The sequence below is a fragment of the Tachyglossus aculeatus genome, chromosome 4 (genome assembly GCF_015852505.1).
Source record: "Tachyglossus aculeatus isolate mTacAcu1 chromosome 4, mTacAcu1.pri, whole genome shotgun sequence".
Classification (NCBI taxonomy): Eukaryota; Metazoa; Chordata; class Mammalia; order Monotremata; family Tachyglossidae; genus Tachyglossus; species Tachyglossus aculeatus.
In genome coordinates, this window is record NC_052069.1 from 1,646,133 (window position 1) to 1,666,647 (window position 20,515).

General features: G+C 44.7%; 1 protein-coding gene across 4 annotated transcripts in view; it reads left to right on the forward strand.

The window, feature by feature from the left end:
- The window catches only part of SH3BP2 (SH3 domain binding protein 2), a 159,367-nt gene that overhangs the window by 104,868 nt on the left and 33,984 nt on the right, over nucleotides 1–20,515 (forward strand). For all 4 annotated transcript variants that reach the window (XM_038745231.1, XM_038745233.1, XM_038745232.1 and 1 more), the window contains 3 exons: nucleotides 7,362–7,464; nucleotides 9,413–9,530; nucleotides 15,816–15,886. In XM_038745231.1, coding sequence (XP_038601159.1) covers nucleotides 7,362–7,464; nucleotides 9,413–9,530; nucleotides 15,816–15,886 — 292 coding nt within the window. The remainder of the gene's footprint in view (nucleotides 1–7,361; nucleotides 7,465–9,412; nucleotides 9,531–15,815; nucleotides 15,887–20,515) is intronic.

Consider the following 20,515-nt stretch of genomic DNA (forward strand, 5'->3'; position numbering starts at 1 on the left):
GCGCTCAACACATGTCATAGAAAAAAAGATGAGGCGCGGAAGGTGCCCACCCTTGGAAATATTAGTCTGTTCTCCCCCCTCTCCTAGAGTGGAGGCCGCCAGAGGGGAGGGAATTTGCGCTTGCTTCCGATGTCATGGGTTCTAATCCCAGCTCCCCCACTTGTCGGCTGTGTGACCTTGGACAAGTCACTTCACTTCTCCGGGCCTCAGTTACCTCACCTGTAAAATGGGGATTAAGGCTGTGATCCCCATGTGGGACAGGGACTGTGTCCAACCCGATTGGCTTGTATTCAGAGCCAGAGAAGCAGCGTGGCTCGATGGAAAGAGCCCGGGCTTTGGAGTCAGAGGTCATGGGTTCAAATCCCGGCTCTGCCCATTGTCAGCCATGTGACTTTGGGCAAGTCACTTCACTTCTCTGGGCCTCAGTTCCCTCATCTGTAAAATGGGGATTAAGACTGTGAGCCCCCGGTGGGACAACCTGATCACCTTGTAACCTCTCCAGCGCTTAGAACAGTGCTTTGCACATAGTAAGCGCTTAATAAATTCCATTATTATCATTATTATTATTATTATTATTATTATTCACCCCAGACCTTGGAACAGTGCCTGGTACAAAATAAACACTTAACAAATACCATAATCATTATTATTATGTACTTTTCCAGGTACTTAACTACAGCGCATTGCCCTCAGGAGGTGCCTAATAAATGCCCCTCTCACTACCACTCCTCTCCAGTTCTCTTAAAATAATATCATCATCATCATCAATCGTCTTTATTGAGCGCTTCCTGTGTGCAGAGCACTGTACTAAGCGCTTGGGAAGTACAAATACAAGTACCAATACAAATAATACTAATAATGATAATAATAATAATGGCGTTTATTAAGCGCTTACTATGTGCAAAGCACTGTTCTAAGCGCTGGGGAGGGTACAAGGTGATCAGGTTGTCCCGCAGGGGGCTCCCAGTCTTAATCCCCATTTTACAGATGAGGGAACTGAGGCCCAGAGAAGTGAAGTGACTGGCCCACACCCAGCTGACAAGTGGCGGAGCCGGGATTTGAACCCGTGACCCCTGACTCCAAAGCCCGGGCTCTTTCCACTGAGCCACGCTGCTTCCTTTATGTGGTGTGGTCACAGGACTGCTTGGAAGAGAGCTCGTGCCGTGGAATTGACCCGTATCTGGAGCGGCACGTGTGTACACAGCTGTATCCGGAGCGATTCACGTGTACACAACTGTTCCCTCCATCCCCCTTCGGGCAAGTCACTTCACTTCTCTGGGCCTCAGTTCCCTCATCTGTAAAATGGGGATGAAGACTGTGAGCCCCTCGTGGGACAACCTGATTACCTTGTATCTACCCCAGCGCTTAGAACAGTGCTTTGCACATAGTAAGCGCTTAACAAATACCAACATTATTATTATTATTATTATTATTATTATTATTATTATTATCATCATCCCCGTGGCGTGTGGCATGTTCCAGCCAGACTGGCTCACGCTACCGAGAAAACATTGTAATGCAATCGTATTTGAGAATCACGAGAAGCAGCGTGGCTCAGTGGAAAGAGCCCGGGCTCTGGAGTCAGAGGTCATGGGTTCGAATCCTGGCTCCGCCAACTGTCAGCTGGGTGACTTTGGGCAAGTCACTTTCATTCATTCATTCAGTTTATTGAGTGCTTACTGTGTGCAGAGCACTGTACTAAGCGCTTGGAAGTCCAAGTTGGCAACATCTAGAGACGGTCCCTACCCAACAACGGGCTCACAGTCTAGAAGGGGGAGACAGACAACAAAACAAAACATGTAGACAGGTGTCAAAATCACTTGACTTCTTTGTGCCTCAGTTCCCTCATCTGTAAAATGGGGATTAAAACTGTGAGCCCCCGGTGGGACAACCTGATCACCTTGTACCCTCCCCAGCGCTTAGAACAGTGCTTTGCACGTAGTAAGCAGTTAACAAACACCATCATTATTATTATTTATTGTCCACCTACTGTTCATTCATTCATTCATTCAATCGTATTTATTGAGCGCTGACTGTGTGCAGAGCACTGAACTAAGCACTTGGGAAGTACAATTAGAGAAGCAGTGTGGCTCAGTAGAAAGAGCCCGGGCTTTGGAGTCAGAGGTCATGGGTTCAAATCCCAGCTCCGCCGCATGTCAGTTGTGTGACTTTGGGCAAGTCGCTTGACTTCTCTGGGCCTCAGTTACCTCATCTGGAAAATGGGGATTAAGACTGTGAGCCCCATGTGGGACAACCTGTAACCTCCCCAGCGCTTAGAACAGTGCTTTGCACATTCATTCATTCATTCATTCAATCAGTCGTATTTATTGAGCGCTTACTGTGTGCAGAGCACTGTACTAAGCGCTTGGGAAGTACAAGTTGGCGACATATAGAGACGGTCCCTACGCAACAGCGAGCTCACAGTCTAGAAGGGGAAGACAGAGAACAAAACAGAACATATTAACAAAATAAAATAAATAGAATGAATATGTACAAATAAAGTGGGGATTGAGAACAAAACAAAACATATTAACAAAATAAAATAAATAGAATAAATATGTACAAATAAAATGGGGAGACAGTCCCTAAGTGGACTCACAGTCTAGAAGGGGGACTGTGTTCAGAGTACTGTAACAATAATAATAATAATAATAATGATGATGGGATTTATTAAGCACTTACTAAGTGCAAAGCACTGTTCTAAGCACTGGGGAGGTTACAGTCTGATCAGGTTGTCCCACGGGGGGCTCACAGTTTTAATCCCCATTTTCCAGATGAGGGAACTGAGGCCTAGAAAGGTGAAGTGACTTGCCCAAAGTCACACAGCTGACTATTGGCAGACGCGGGATTTGAACCCATGACCTCTGACTCCAAAGCCCGGGCTCTTTCCACTGAGCCACGCTGCTGTACTAAGCGCTTGGAAGAGGACAAGATAACAATAGAGCCATCCCCTGCCCACAACGAGCTTACGGTCTAGTGGGGGAGAAGGACTTTTTAGACTGTGAGCCCACTGTTGGGTAGGGACTGTCTCTATATGTTGCCAACTTGGACTTCCCAAGTGCTCAATACAGTGCTCTGCACACAGTAAGCGCTCAATAAATACGATTGATGATGATGATGACTTTAATAGAAATGAATTCCACGATTCCCCTAATGGCTCCGAGCCAAAATCCTGGGGGGAAACTGAGACCGGAGCAGAGCCGCGATCACGCTGAGATTCCAAGTCGGATCTCTCCTTCCCTTTCCTCAGCCCTGCCTATGTTGAAACCCTCCTGCCAACCTCGAAGTGGCTTTCAATCAATCAATCAATCAATCGATCGTATTTATTGAGCGCTTACTGTGTGCAGAGCACTGTACTAAGCGCTTGGGAAGTCCAAGTTGGCAACATCTAGAGAAAGTCCCTACCCAACAGTGGGCTCACAGTCTAGAAGGGGGAGACAGACAACAAAACCAAACATATTAACAAAATCAAATAAATAGAATAGATATGTACAAGTAAAATAAATAGTCAAGTCAGTCAACTTGACTCAAGTCAGTTGTATGTACTGAGCGCTTACTGTGTGCAGAGCACTGTACTATAAGCACTTTGGAGAGCCAACAATAAACAGATACAGTCCCTGCCCACTGTGAGCTTACAGTCTTGAGGGGGAGACATTATTCATTCATTCAGTCAGTCGTATTTATTGAGCGCTTACTGTGTGCAGAGCACTGTACTAAGCGCTTGGGAAGTCCAAGTCGGCAACATATAGAGACGGTCCCTACCCAACAATGGGCTCACAGTCAATCAATCAATCAATCAATCGTATTTATTGAGCACTTACTGTGTGCAGAGCACTGTACTAAGCGCTTGGGAAGTCCAAGTCGGCAACATATAGAGACGGTCCCTACCCAACAGTGGGCTCACAGTCAATCAATCAATCAATCAATCAATCAATCGTATTTATTGAGCACTTACTGTGTGCAGAGCACTGTACTAAGCGCTTGGGAAGTACAAGTCGGCAACATATAGAGACGGTCCCTACCCAACAACGGGCTCACAGTCTGGAAGGGGGAGACAGATAAATTACAGATAAAATTATAAATAAATGGATTACAAATATGTACATAAGGTTGGACATGGTCCCTCGTCCACATGGGGCTCACGGTCCAAGTAGGAGGGAGAATGCAAATAATAATAATAATGACGGCATTTATTAAGCGCTTACTATGTGCAAAGCACTTTTCTAAGCGCTGGGGAGGTTACAAGGTGATCAGGTTGTTCCATGGGGGGGCTCACAGTCTTAATCCCCATTTTACAGAGGAGGGAACCGAGGCCCAGAGACCTGAAGTGACTTGCCTAAAGTCACACAGCAGACAAGTGGCAGAGCCAGGATTTGAACCCCTGACCTCTGACACCAAAGCCCGGGCTCTTTCCACTGAGCCACGCTGCTTCTCATCTTCCAAACAATCAGTCTTCCCCACTGAAGCTCTAGCTTATTGTGGGCAGGGAATTTGTCTGTTTATTGTTGTATTGCACTTTCCCAAGCGCTTAGTACAGTGCTCTGCACACAGTAAGCGCTCAATAAATACGATTGAATGAAGCCCTCCTTTTCCTCAGCTCCCCCGCCTTTCTGCGTCACCTCAACCCGCCCCCATAGCTCTCCCCCCTCCCAACCCCCCCATGGCACTTACCATCATCATCATCATCATCATCAATCGTATTTATTGAACGCTTACTGTGTGCAGAGCACTGTACTAAGCGCTTGGGAAGTACTAGTTGGCAACATATAGAGACAGTCCCTACCCAACAGTGGGCTCACAGTCTAAAAGGGGGAGAAAGAGAACAAAACCAAACATACTAACAAAATAAAATAAATAGGATAGATATGTACAAATAAAATAAATAAATAGAGTAACAAATATGTACAAACATATACATATATACAGGTACTTATATACTTATGTATATATGTTTTTATCTATAATTCTGCTTATATCGATTCATCCATTCATTCATTCAATCGTATTTACTGAGCGCTTACTGTGTGCAGAGCACTGTACTAAGCGCTTGGGGAGTCCAAGTCAGCGTCATATAGAAACGGTCGCTACCCAACAACGGGCTCACAGTCTAGAAGGGGGAGAAATTCGTTCATTCAGTCGTATTTATTGAGCGTTTACTGTGTGCAGAGCACTGTACTAAGCGCTTGGGAAGTACAAGTTGGCAACATATAGAGACAGACAACAAAACAAATCACGTAGACATGCTGTTTACTTGTTTTGATGTGTACATAACTATAATTCTATTTATTTATATTGACGCCTGTGTACTTGTTTTGATATCTGTCTTCCCCCTGTAGACTGAAAGCCTGGTGTCGGCAGGGATTGTCCCTCTTTATTGCTGAATTGTACTTCCCAAGCGCTTAGTACAGTGCTCTGCACACAGTAAGCACTCAATAAATATGATTGACTGAATGAATGAATCTCCATTTTACAAAGAAGCAGCGAAGCAGAAGCAGCGTGGCTCAGTGGAAAGAGCCCGGGCTTTGGAGTCGGAGGTCATGGGTTCAAATTCCGGCTCCACCACTTGTCAGCTGTGTAACGTTGGGAAAGTCACTTCACTTCTCTGGGCCTCAGTTTCCTCATCTGGAAAATGGGGATGAAGACTGTGAGCCCCCCCGTGGGACAACCTGATTACCTTGTAACCTCCCTAGTGCTAAGCAAGCGCTTAATAAATGCCATCATCATCACTTGTCAGCTGTGTGACTTTGGGCAAGTCACTTAACTTCTCTAGGCCTCAGTTACCTCATCTGGAAAATGGGGATGAAGACTGTGAGGCTCCCCCCCTTGGGAAACCTGATCACCCTGTAACCTCGCCAGCGTTTAGAACAGTGCTTTGCACATAATAAGCGCTTAATAAATGCCGTCATCATCACTTGTCAGCTGTGGGACTTTGGGCAAGTCACTTCACTTCTCTGGGCCTCAGTTCCCTCATCTGAAAAATGGGGATGAAGACTGTGAGCCCCCCGTGGGACAACCTGATCACCTTGTGACCTCCCCAGCGCTTAGAACAGCGCTTTGCACATAGTAAGCACTTAACAAATACCATCATTATTATTATTTTTTAATAGTATTTATTAAGCGCTTACTTAATATTATTATTATTATTATTCTCTGGGCCTCAGTTCCCTCATCTGGAAAATGGGGATGAAGACTGTGAGCCCCCCATGGGACAATCTGATCGCCTTGTAACCTCCCCAGCGCTTAGAGCGGCGCTTTGCCCGTAGTAAGCGCTTAATAAATGCCATTATTATTATTATTAAAGGAACTTGTACTTCCCAAGCGCTTAGTACAGTGCTCTGCACACAGTAAGCGCTCAATAAATACGATTGAATGAATGAATGAAGAAACTGAGGCCCAGAGAAGCAAAGTGACTCGCCCACGGTCACACAGCAGACAAGCGGCCGAGCCAGGGTGGGAATCGAGGTCCTCTGATGCCCAGGCCCCTACTGAGAGAAGCAGCGTGGCTCAGTGGAAAGAGCCCGGGCTTTGGAGTCAGAGGTCATGGGTTCAAATCCCGGCTCCGCCAACTGTCAGCTGGGTGACTTTGGGCAAGCCGCTTCACTTCTCCGCGCCTCAGTTCCCTCGTCTGTAAAATGGGGATTAAGACTGTGAGCCGGTCTTAATCTCACTGAAGACTGTGTGCTTTGCACATAGTAAGCGCTTAATAAATGCCATTATTATTATTATTAATATTAATAATATAATTGTATTAATATTAATATTATTATTAATAATAATGGCATTTATTAAGCGCTTACTAGGTGCAAAGCATTGTTCTAAGTGCTGGGGAGTTTACAAGGTTATCAGGTTGTCCCAATAATTATTATTATTATTACTCCGTCCACCAGCCCCCTCAGCTTCTCTGGTCATCACCCGACCCCTCGCTCACCCGTCCCTTTGATTTGCGCACATAGTAAGCGCTTAATAAATGCCATCGTTATTATATTTATTTTATTTTCTTAGTATGTTTGGTTTTGTTCTCCGTCTCCCCCCTTTTAGACTGTGAGCCCACTGCTGGGTAGGGACTGTCTCTAGATGTTGCCAATTTGGACTTCCCAAGCGCTTAGTCCAGTGCTCTGCACACAGTAAGCGCTCAATAAATACGATTGATGATGATGATTACGGAGTGGTTCGGGCGGTACGCTTCACTTCTCTGGGCCTCAGTTCCCTCATCAGGCAAATGGGGATGGAGACTGTGAGCCTCACGTGGGCCAACCTGATGACCTTGTAACCTCCCCAGCGCTTAGAACAGTGCTTGGCACGTAGTAAGCGCTTAAGAAATGCCGTGATGATGATGATGATGATGTGATTCTCGTCCCCAGGGCCTCTGCGGTTTGTGATCATCCACAAGAGATGTATCTATTATTTCAAGAGCAGCACGTCAGCCTCTCCTCAGGGAGCCTTCTCGCTGAGCGGCTACAACCGGTGAGTTTCGGGTCGCCGCGGGGCTAATCTGGGACTCGGTTGGGTGCTCTGCACATAGTAAGCGCTCAATAAATACGATTGATGATGATGATGATAATAATTCTGATATTTGTTTAACGCTTCCCATTTGCCGAAGTGAAATACGCACTGGAGTAAAGACAAGTAACAAGTTGTCCCCCGTGGGGCTCGCGGGTTCAATCCCCGTTTTACAGATGAGGGAACTGAGGCACGGAGGAGCGAAGCGGCTGGCCCAAGGTCACACGGCAGACACGCAGGGGAGCCGGGATTAGAACCCGCGTCCTCTGACTCTTCTAGGCTGCGAGCCCACTGTTGGGTAGGGACTGTCTCTAGATGTTGCCAATTTAGACTTCCCAAGCGCTTAGTACAGTGCTCTGCACACAGTAAGCGCTCAGTAAGCAGCATGGCTCAGTGGAAAGCGCACGGGTTTGGGAGTCAGAGGTCATGGGTTCAAATCCCGGCTCCGCCACTTGTCAGCTATGTGACTTTGGGCAAGTCACTTCACTTCTCTGTGCCTCAGTTACCTCACCTGTACAATGGGGATTAAAAGTGTGGGCCCCCTTGGGACAACCTGATCACCTTGTAACCTCCCCAGCGCTTAGAACAGTGCTTTGCACATAGTAAGCGCTTAACAAATACCATCATCAACATTTAACTTCTCTGGGCCTCAGTTCCCTCATCTGTAAAATGGGGTTAAGACTGTGAGCCCCCCTGTGGGACAACCTGATCACCTTGTAACCTCCCCAGCGCTTAGAGCAGTGCTTTGCACATAGTAAGTGCTTAACAAATACCATCATTATTATTATTATTAATAATAATAATAAATGCGATTGAATAAATGAATGAATGAATGAGAAGCTTGATTCATGTCTAAAATGAGACGGGTTCAAAAGGATGGCTCAGGGGAAAGAGCGCGGGCTTTGGAGTCAGAGGTCACGGGTTCAAATGCCGGCTCCGCCAATTGTCAGCTGTGTGACTTTGGGCAAGTCACCTAACTTCTCTGTGCCTCCGTTACCTCTTCTATAAAATGCGGATTACAACCCTGAGCACCCAGTGAGACAACCTGATCACCTTGTAACCTCCCCAGCGCTTAGAACAGTGCTTTGCACATAGTAAGCGCTTAACAAATGCCATCATTATTATTATTATTTGCATTCTCCCTCCTACTCAGACCGTGAGCCCCATGTGGACTAGGGACCATGTCCAACCTTAGGTACATATTTGTAATCCATTTATTTATAATTTTATCTGTAATTTATTCACTTAACATTAATGTCTCCACCTCTAGACTGTAAGCTCACTGTGGGCAGGGATTGTGTCTGCTTATTGTTGCATTGTACCCTCCATCATCATCATCGGAGCCCACTGTTGGGTAGGGACTGTCTCTATGTGTTGCCAATTTGTACTTCCCAAGCGCTTAGTACAGTGCTGTGCACATAGTAAGCGCTCAATAAATACGATTGATGATGATCATCAAACCGAGGTGCCACTCTGAGCTGGGCTACTTCAGAGAAGCAGCGTGGCTCAGTGGAAAGAGCCCGGGCTTTGGAGTCAGAGGTCACGGGTTCAAATCCCGGCTCCGCCGGTCGTCGGCTGGGTGACTTTGGGCAAGTCACTTCGCTTCTCTGGGCCTCGGTTCCCTCGTATGCAAAATGGGGATGAAGACCGTGAGCCCCTCGTGGGACAACCTGATCACCTTGTCACCTCCCCAGCGCTTAGAACAGCGCTTTGCACATAGTAAGCGCTTAATAAATGCCATCATTATGATTATTATTGAGGTCCAGACTTGAAGTCATTTTTATAGTTACCCAGTGGGCCAACAGCCTGCTATTTCCTACGTGAGGGTTGGAGGTGGGAGGAGGGGGGCGGCAAGGACCCCTTTAGCTCTTCCCGGCCGGAGCGCTGACATCCCAAGCCCTTCCCTTCCCAGGGTCATGCGAGCAGCTGAGGAAACAACATCAAACAACGTCTTCCCCTTCAAGATCGTCCACATCAGCAAGAAGCATCGGACCTGGTTTTTCTCCGCCTCCTCAGAAGATGAAAGAAAGGTGACCGGGCTCGCTCACGAGGGAACGCGTTCGGCAAACACGGGGAGGAGGCCGGTTCTTCCCATCGGGAAGGGGCCGGGATGTGTCCCGGCGATTGAAGAGCCGGGTCGACTCGTGGTCTGAATGGGATGGTCTGTCGAAAGATTTCTCGGCAAGCATCCGGCCCCGGGATGTTTTTCCTCTCTCTTCTTTTCCAGCCCCGCGACCCCATCCGAGTTGCGGTCAAGCGCTACTCCTGTCGTCGGGGCCTGCTTTGGGATCCCGTGTCGTCTACTTCAAAGAGTAGATGGGACAGGCCGAATGAGAATAATAATAAATAATTATGGTATTTGTTAAGCCCTTAAAATGTGCCAAGCACTGCTACTCATGTTGTTGGGGCCTGCTTCGGGATCCCATGTCGTCTACTTCAAAGATTAGATGGGACAGGCTGAATGAGAATAATAATAAATAATTATGGTATTTGTTAAGCCCTTGCTATGTGCCAAGCACTGCTACTCCTGTTGTCGGGGCCTGCTTTGGGATCCCGTGTCGTCTGCTTCAAAGAGTAGATGGGACAGGCTGAATGAGAATAATAATAAATAATTATGGTATTTGTTAAGCCCTTACTACGTGCCAAGCACTGCTACTCCTGTCGTCGGGGCCTTCTTTGGGATCCCATGTCATCTACTTCAAAGAGTAGATGGGACAGGCTGAATGAGAATAATAAAAAATAATTATGGTATTTGTTAAGCCCTTACTATGTGCCAAGCACTGCTACTCTTGTTGCTGGGACCTGGGACCAAAGAGTAGATGGGACAGGCTGAATGAGAATAATAAAAAATAATTATGGTATTTGTTAAGCCCTTACTATGTGCCAAGCACTGCTACTCCTGTTGTCAGAGCCTGCTTTGGGATCCCATGTTGTCTACTTCAAAGAGTAGATGGGACAGGCTGAATGAGAATAATAATAAAGAAATTATGGTATTTGTTAAGCCCTTGCTATGTGCCAAGCACTGCTACTCCTGTCGTCGGGGCCTGCTTTGGGATCCCATGTCGTCTACTTCAAAGAGTAGATGGGACAGGCTGAATGAGAATAATAATAAATAATTATGGTATTTGGAGTAGATGGGACAGGCTGAATGAGAATAATAATGAATAATTATGGTATTTGTTAAGTCCTTACTACGTGCCAAGCACTGCTACTCCTGTCGTTGGGGACTGCTTTGGGATCCCATGTCGTCTACTTCAAAGAGTAGATGGGACAGGCTGAATGAGAATAATAATAAAGAAATTATGGTATTTGTTAAGCCCTTGCTATGTGCCAAGCACTGCTACTCCTGTCGTCGGGGCCTGCTTTGGGATCCCGCGTCGTCTACTTCGAAGAGTAGATGGGACAGGCTGAATGAGAATAATAATAAATAATTATGGTATGTGTTAAGCCCTTACTACGTGCCAAGCACTGCTACTCCTGTTGTCGGGGCCCGCTTTGGGATCCCATGTCGTCTACTTCAAAGAGTAGATGGGACAGGCTGAATGAGAATAATAAAAAATAATTATGGTATTTGTTAAGCCCTTAAAATGTGCCAAGCACTGCTACTCATGTTGTCGGGGCCTGCCTTGGGATCCCGTGTCGTCTACTTCAAAGAGTAGATGGGACAGGCTGAACGAGAATAATAATAAATAACTATGGAATTTGTTAAGCCCTTACTGTGTGCCAAGCACTGCTACTCCTGTTGTCGGGGCCGGCTTTGGGATCCCATGTCATCTACTTCAAAGAGTAGATGGGACAGGCTGAATGAGAATAATAATAAATAATTATGGTATTTGTTAAGCCCTTACTACGTGCCAAGCACTGCTACTCCTGTCGTCGGGGCCTGCTTTGGGATCCCGTGTCGTCTGCTTCGAAGAGTAGATGGGACAGGCTGAATGAGAATAATAATAAATAATTATGGTATTTGTTAAGCCCTTACCACGTGCCAAGCACTGCTACTCCTGTTGTCGGGGCCTGCTTTGGGATCCCATGTCGTCTACTTCAAAGAGTAGATGGGACAGGCTGAATGAGAATAATATAAATAATTATGGTATTTGTTAAGCACTGCTACTCCTGTTGTCGGGGCCTGCTTTGGGATCCCATGTCGTCTACTTCAAAGAGTAGATGGGACAGGCTGAATGAGAATAATAATAAATAATTATGGTATTTGTTAAGCCCTTGCTATGTGCCAAGCACTGCTACTTCTGTCGTTGGGGCCTGCTTTGGGATCCCATGTCGTCTACTTCAAAGAGTAGATGGGACAGGCTGAATGAGAATAATAAAAAATAATTATGGTATTTGTTAAGCCCTCGCTATGTGTCAAGCACTGCTACTCCTGTCGTCGGGGCCTGCTTTGGGATCCCCTGTCGTCTACTTCAAAGAGTAGATGGGACAGGCTGAGTGAGAATAATAATAAATATTTATGGTATTTGTTAAGCACTTACTATGTGCCAAGCACTGTTCTAAGTGCTGGGGTAGCTACAAAGTAATCAGGTTGCCCCGCGTGGGACTTACAGTCTTAATCCCCATTTTCCAAATGAGGGAACTCAGGCACCGAGAAGTGAAGTGACTTGCCCAAAGTCACCCAGCTGACAAGTGGCGGAGCCGGGATTAGAACCCATGACCTCTGACTCCCAAGCCTGGGCTCTTTTCATTCACTCAGTCGTACTTATTGAGAGCTTAGAAGCATCGTGGCTCAGTGGAAAGAGCCCGGGTTTTGGAGTCAGAGGTCATGGGTTCGAATCCCGACTCTGCCACTTGTCAGCTGTGTGACCTTGGGCAAGTCACTTAACTTCTCTGGACCTCAGTTACCTCATCTGTAAAATGGGGATGAAGACTGTGAGCCCCACGTGGGACAACCTACTTGCCTTGTATCCTCCCCAGCACTTAGAACAGTGCTTTGCACATAGTAAGCGCTTAACAAATGCCATCATTATTATTATTACTGCATGCAGAGCACTGTACTAAGCGCTTGGGAAGTCCAGGTCGGCACCATATAGAGACGGTCCCTACCCAACAGCAGGCTTACAATCTAGAAGGGGGAGACGGACAACAAAACATATTAACAGAATAAAATAAATAGAATAACTATGAGCCACACTGCTTCTCCTGCTTTTCCTGCTTAATAATAATAATAATAATAATAATAATAATTTTATTTGCTAAGCACTTCCTATGTGTCAAGCACTGTTCTAAGCGCTGGGGTCGATACAAGCTAATCAGGTTGGACACAGTCCCTGTCCCCCATGGGGCTCACAGTCTTCATCCCCCTTTTACAGGTGAGGGAACTGGGGCCCAGAGAAGTGAAGTGACTTTCCCATGGTCACACAGCAGACAAGCATCAGAACCAGGATTAGAACTCAGGTCCTTCTGACTCCAAGGCGTGTGCTCTATCCACAAGGCCACGCTGCTTCTCTTGAGCCCACTGTCGGGTAGGGACTGTCTGTGTGTGTTGCCGACTTGTACTTCCCAGGCGCTTAGTACAGTGCTCTGCACACAGTAAGCGCTCAATAAATACGATTGATTGATTGATTAGGCCAAACGTCAGCACTTTCATTCATTCAGTCGTATTTATTGAGCGCTTACTGTGTGCAGAGCACTGTACTAAGCGCTTGGGAAGTCCAAGTTGGCAACACACAGAGACGGTCCCGACCCAACAGTGAGCTCACAGTCTAGAAGGGGGAGATGTGCCACAGTGCCACAGAGCACTTGCTATGTGCCAATAATAATGATAATAATAATAAAAATGGCATTTGTTAAGCGCTTACTATGTGCAAAGCACTGTTCTAAGCACTGGGGAGGCTACAAGGTGATGAGGTTGCCCCACGGGGGGCTCACAGTCTTAATCCCCATTTTGCAGATGAGGTCACTGAGGCACAGAGACTTTAAGTGACTTGCCCAAATAATAATAATAATGATGGCATTTATTAAACGCTTACTATGTGCAAAGCACTGTTCTAAGCGCTGGGGAAGAATACAAGGTGATGAGGTTGGCCCACGGGGGGCTCACAGTCTTAATCCCCATTTCACAGATGAGGTCACTGAGGCACAGAGACTTTAAGTGACTTGCCCAAATAATAATAATAATGATGGCATTAATTAAGCGCTTACTATGTGCAAAGCACTGTTCTAAGCGCTGGGGAGGCTACAAGGTGATCAGGTTGACTCACAAGGGGGCTCACAGTCTTAATCCCCATTTCACAGATGAGGTCACTGAGGCACAGAGACTTTAAGTGACTTGCCCAAATAATAATAATAATGATGGCATTTGTTAAGCGCTTACTATGTGCAAAGCACTGTTCTAAGCGCTGGGGAGGCTACAAGGTGATCAGGTTGGCCCACGAGGGGGCTCACAGTCTTAATCCCCATTTCGCAGATGAGGTCACTGAGGCACAGAGACTTTAAGTGACTTGCCCAAATAATAATAATAATGATGGCATTTATCAAGCGCTTACTGTGTGCAAAGCACTGTTCTAAGCACTGGGGAAGAATACAAGGTGATGAGGTTGCCCAAAGGGGGGCTCACAGTCTTAATCCCCATTTTGCAGATGAGGTCACTGAGGCACAGAGACTTTAAGTGATTTGCCCAAATAATAATAATAATGATGGCATTTATTAAGTGCTTACTATGTGCAAAGCACTGTTCTAAGCGCTGGGGAGGCTACAAGGTGATCAGGTTGTCCCATGAGGGGGCTCACAGTCTTAATCCCCATTTCGCAGATGATGTCACTGAGTCACAGAGACTTTAAGTGACTTGCCCAAATAATAATAATAATGATGGCATTTATTAAACGCTTACTATGTGCAAAGCACTGTTCTAAGCGCTGGGGAAGAATACAAGGTGATGAGGTTGCCCCACGGGGGGCTCAGTCTTAATCCCCATTTTCCAGATGAGGGAACTGAGGCCCAGAGAAGTGAAGTGACTTGCCCAAAGTCACACAGCTGACAAGTGGCGGAGCTGGGATTTGAACCCATGATCCCTGACTCCAAAGCCCGGGCTCTTTCCAGACTAGTTTTTCTTCTAGACTGTGAGCCCACTGTTGGGTGGGGACAGTCTCGATATGTTGCCAACTTGGACTTCCCAAGCGCTTAGTCCAGTGCTCTGCACACGGTAAGCGCTCAATAAATACGATTGATTGATTGCCACTGAGCCACACTGCTTCTCACAGTCACACAGCTCAGAGTCACACAGCTGAGATGCGGCGGAGCTGGGATTTGAACCCGTGACCTCTGACTCCAAAGCCCTGGCTTTGGAGTCAGAGGTCACGGGTTCAAATCCCGACTCCGCCAACTGTCAGCTGTGGGACTTTGGTCAAGTCACTTCACTTCTCTGGGCCTCAGTTTCCTCATCTGTAAAATGGGGATGAAGACTGTGAGCCCCTCGTGGGACAACCTGATCACCTTGCAACCTCCCCAGCGCTTAGAACAGTGCTTTGCGCCTAGTAAGCGCTTAATAAATGCCATTATTATAATTATTATTATTATTATTATAATCAGGACGGACCCAGCCCCCCGCCTCACGGAAAACTCACGATCTAACAGGGAGGGGAAGCAGGAATCTTATCTTAAGCGCTTAGTCCAGTGCTCTGCACACAGTAAGCGCTCAATAAATACGATCGATGATGATGATGATGATGACCATTTAACAGATGAGGAAACTGAGGGCCAGAGAGGTCAACTCGCCCAAAGTCACACACAGCAGTCGGGTCTCCTGGCTCCAACCCACCCTGTCGCCTCCCTTATCTCTGGGAACACAGTGTGATGGACGCCTCCTGGATGGCAGGATGGCGGAGTCTTTTCCGTCGCCGCCCTCGGGCCCCGTCCGCGTGTTTGCCCTGGAGATAATAATAATAATAATAATAATAATAATAATAATAATAATAATAATGACATTTGTTAAGCGCATAATAATAATAATAATGGCATTTGTTAAGCGCATAATAATAATAATAATAATAATGACATTTGTTAAGCGCATAATAAAAATAATAATGGCATTTGTTAAGCACATAATAATAATAATAATGGCATTTGTTAAGCGCTTACTATGTGCAAAGCACTGTTCTAAGCGCTGAAACCCAAATGGGAGCCCGTCGGTCCGTTTTTGGCCGGGGCGGGCCGCGGTGGGAGGTGGCAGTTCCCGGCTCGGGGACACTGAACCGCTGGATTTGTGAGCTTAGTCCAGTGCTCTGCACACAGTAAGCGCTCAATAAATACGATTGATTGATTGATTGATTGATTGACTGAACGAAACAAATGTCGTCTCTTTCTTTCAGAGCTGGATGGCCCTGCTGAGGAAGGAGATCGGATTCTACCACGAAAAGAAAGAGCCTTCTCTCGATTTCAAGTAGGCACCAAGGGTTTGTTTTTCAGGCTCTCGGGTTTTATAAGCGCGCCTGGCTCGGGGGCGCTCAGTAAAGCTTCTTTCTCTCTCTTGGAACCTCGCAAGGCCACCTCGGTTGTCTTCAGGAAGGCCCCGAGCTCATCGTGGGCAGGGATTGTCGCTCTTAATTGTTGTATTGTGCTGTCCCCAGCCCTTAGTACACACTGTGTGCTTTATTATCAATCAATCAATCAATCAGTCGTATATATTGAGCGCTTACTGTGTGCAGAGCACTGTACTAAGCGCTTGGGAAGTACAAGTTGGCAACATAATGCCATTAGACGCTTATGCATACAGTAAGCGCATAATAAATACTATTGAATGAACTGTTAGCAGAAAACTACTCTTTTGGCAAAGGCCTTGATGGTATTCCTCAATCAGTGGTATTTCCATCTATGCTATTTGTTGACCATTTCATTCATTCATTCAATCGTATTTATTGAGCGCTTACTGTGTGCAGAGCACTGTAATAAGCGCTTGGGAAGCACAAGTTGGCAACATACAGAGACAGTCCCTACCCAACAGCGGGCTCACAGTTTAGAAGGGGGAGACAGACAACAAAACAAAACATATTAACAAAATAAAATCAATCAATCGTATTGAGCGCTTACTGTGTGCAGAGCACTGTAATAAGCGCTTGGGAAGCACAAGTTGGCAACATATAGAGACGGTCCCTACCCAACAGCGGGCTCACAGTCTAGAAGGGGGAGACAGACAACAAAACAAAACATATTAACAAAATAAAATCAATCAGTCAATCAGTCGTATTTATTGAGCGCTTACTGTGTGCAGAGCACTGTAATAAGCTCTTGGGAAGTCCAAGTTGGCAACATATAGAGACGGTCCCTACCCAACAGCGGGCTCACAGTCTAGAAGGGGGAGACAGACAACAAAACAAAACATATTAACCAAATAAAATAAATAGAATAAATATGGACAAGTAAAATAAATAGAGTAATAAATCCGTACAAACATATATACATATATACAGGATATGTGGGGAAGGGAAGGAGGTAAGGACGGGGGATGGAGGCGGGAGGAGGGGGCTTAGTCTAGGAAGGCCTCCGTTTACTATAATAATAACAATAATAATGATGGTATTTGTTAAGCGGTTATTACGTGCCAATCAGTCAATCAATCGTATTTATTGAGCGCTTACTGTGTGCAGAGCACTGTACTAAGCGCTTGGGAAGTACAAGTCGGCAACACATAGAGACAGTCCCTACCCAACAGCGGGCTCAAGTGCTGGGGGAGATACAGGGTACTCAGGTAGTCCCACGTGGGGCTCCAGGTCTTAACCCCCATTTTCCAGATGAGGTAACTGAGGCCCAGAGAAGTGAAGTGACTTGCCCAAAGTCACACAGCAGACAAGTGGCGGAGCTGGGATTAGAACCCAGGACCTCTGACTCCCAAGCCCGGGCTCTTTCCACCAGGCCACGCTGCTTCTCTACTATGTGCAGAGCACTGGACTAAGCGCTTGGGAGAGCACGATACAACAGAGGTGGCAGGCATCTTCCCTGCCCACAAGGAGCTTACAGTACAGAGGGGGCAACAGACATTCATTCATTCATTCATTCACTCAATCCTATTTATTGAGCGCTTACTGTGTGCAGAGCACTGGACTAAGCGCTTGGGAAGTCCAAGTTGGCAACATCTAGAGATGATCCCTACCCAGCAGTGGGCTCACAGTCTAGAAGGGGGGAGACAGGCAACGAAACAAAACATATTAACCAAATAAAATAAATAGAATAAATATGTACAAATAAAATAGAGTTATAAATTCATTCATTCCTTCAATCGTATTCATTGAGCGCTTACTGTGTGCAGAGCACTGTGCTAAGCGCTTGGGAACAGGCATTCATTCATTCATTCATATTTATTGAGCGCTTACTGTGTGCAGAGCACTGGACTAAGCGCTTAGGAAGTCCAAGTTAGCAACATATAGAGACGGTCCCTACCCAACAGCGGGCTCACAGTCTAGAAGAGGGAGGCAGACAACAAAACAAAGCATATTAACCAAATAAAATAAATAGAATAAATATGTACAAGTAAAATAAATAAATACATAGAGTAGTAAATATGTACAAACATGTATACATATGTACATTAATTATTTATTATGAATAATAAGTATTTATTATGTTTATTATTTTATAATTTCCATATGTATATAATTTACATATGTATGCACATAACTATATGTATATAGTTTATATATTATGTTTATTAGTATTTATTATGTTATAAATAATTTCTATTTATGTTATAAATAATTTATAACATCTAATTTAAAGATGAGTTCGTAGTCCTCCTCATCAGTGACATTTGTAGTCTGTGAGCCTGCCTAGAAACACTATTCTATTTATTTTGTTAAAAATGTGCATCTAGCTTTAATTCTATTTGTTCTGACAACTTTGACACCCGTCTACACGTTTTGTTTTGTTTTGTCGTCTGTCTCCCCCTTCTAGACGGTGTTGGGGAGGGACCGTCTCTGTATGCTCCTTCATTCATTCAATCGTATTTATTGAGCACTTACTGCGTGCAGAGCACTGTACTAAGCGCTTGGGAAGTCCAAGTCGGCAACATCTAGAGACGGTCCCCACCCGACAACGGGCTCACAGTCTGGAAGAGGGAGACAGACGACAAAACAAAAACATATTAACCAAATAAAATAAATAGAATAAACATGTACTAGTAAAATAAATACACACATAGAGTAATAAATATGTACAAACATATATACATATATACATTAATTATGTATTATGAATAATAAGTATTTATTATGTTTATTATTTTATAATTTACATATGTATATAATTTACATATGTATGCACATAATATATTATATATATTATATATTATTGATATATTATATTATATATTATGTATTGTATATATCATATAATATATTATATATTATATTATATTATTATATATTATTAATTATATATATTATTATGCACATTATATATTATGTTTATTAGTATTTATTGTTATAAATAATTTATATTTATGTTATAAATAATTTATAACATCTAATTTAAAGATGAGTTCGTAGTCCCCCTCATCAGTGACATTTGTAGTCTGTGAGCCTGTCTAGAAACACTATTCTATTTATTTTGCTAAAAATGTGCATCTAGCTTTAATTCTATTTGTTCTGACGACTTTGACACCTGTCTACATGTATTGTTTTGTCGTCTGTCTCCCCCTTCTAGACTGTGAGCCTGTTGTTGGGGAAGGATGTATGTTCATTCATTCATTCAATCGCATTTATTGAGCGCTTACTGCGTGCAGAGCACTGTACTAAGCGCTTGGGAAGTCCAAGTCGGCAACATCTAGAGACGGTCCCTACCCAACAGCGGGCTCACAGTCTAGAAGAGGGAGACGGATGACAAAACAAAACATATTAACAAAATAAAATAAATAGAATAAACATGTACAAGTAAAATAAATACATACATAGAGTAATAAATATGTACAAACATATATGCATATATACATTAATTATTTATTATGCCTTATTTATTATAAATAATAATTACTTATTATGTTATAGATAATTTATAACATCTAATTTAAAGATGAGTTTGTAGTCCTCCTCATCAGTGACATTTGTAGTCTGTAAGCCTGTCTAGAAATACTATTCTATTTATTTTGTTAATGATGTGCATCTAGCTTTAATTCTATTTGTTCTGACGACTTTGACACCCGTCTACATGTTTTGTTTTGTCGTCTGTCTCCCCCTTCTAGACTGTGAGCCCGTTGTTGGGGAGGGATGTATGTTCATTCATTCAATCGCATTTATTGAGCGCTTACTGCGTGCAGAGCACTGTACTAAGCGCTTGGGAAGTCCAAGTTGGCAACATATAGAGACGGTCCCCACCCGACAACGGGCTCACAGTCTAGAAGAGGGGAGACAGACAACAAAACAAAACATGTGGACAGGCGTCAGGTCGTCAGAATAAATAGAAGTAAAGCTAGTTGCACATTATTAACAAAATAAACAGAACAGTAAATATGTACAAGTAAAATAGAGTAATAAATCTGTACAATCGGCCAACTTGTACTTCCCAAGCGCTTAGTACAGTGTTCTGCACACAGTAGGCGCTCAGTAAATATGATTGAATGAATTTCTGAGCAGGTACTGAGTCCAAAGCACTGTGTTAAGCCACATCAGAAACAAAATCACGCAGTCCCTGCCCTTGGGAGACTTACAGTCGAAAGCGGGATAAAGGCAGATGCAAATTCTTTATCAAGGGTGGGAGCAAGAGGAGGAGTGAGGATAGAGTGTGAATACGTCAGCACTTAGTACAGTGCAAGCGCTTAGTACAGTGCCCTGCACACAGTAAGCGCTCAATAAATACAGTTGATTGATTGAAATAACTGAATCAATAGTCAAAAGTCTGTCGGTGTTTAGAATGGGCACAACAGCGTGGCTCAGTGGAAAGGGCATGGGCTTTGGAGTCAGAGGTCATGGGTTCAAATTCCAGCTCCGCCAATTGTCAGCTGTGTGACTTGGGGCAAGTCCCTTCACTTCTCTGGGCCTCAGTGACCTCATCTGGGAAATGGGGATGAAGACTGTGAGCCCTC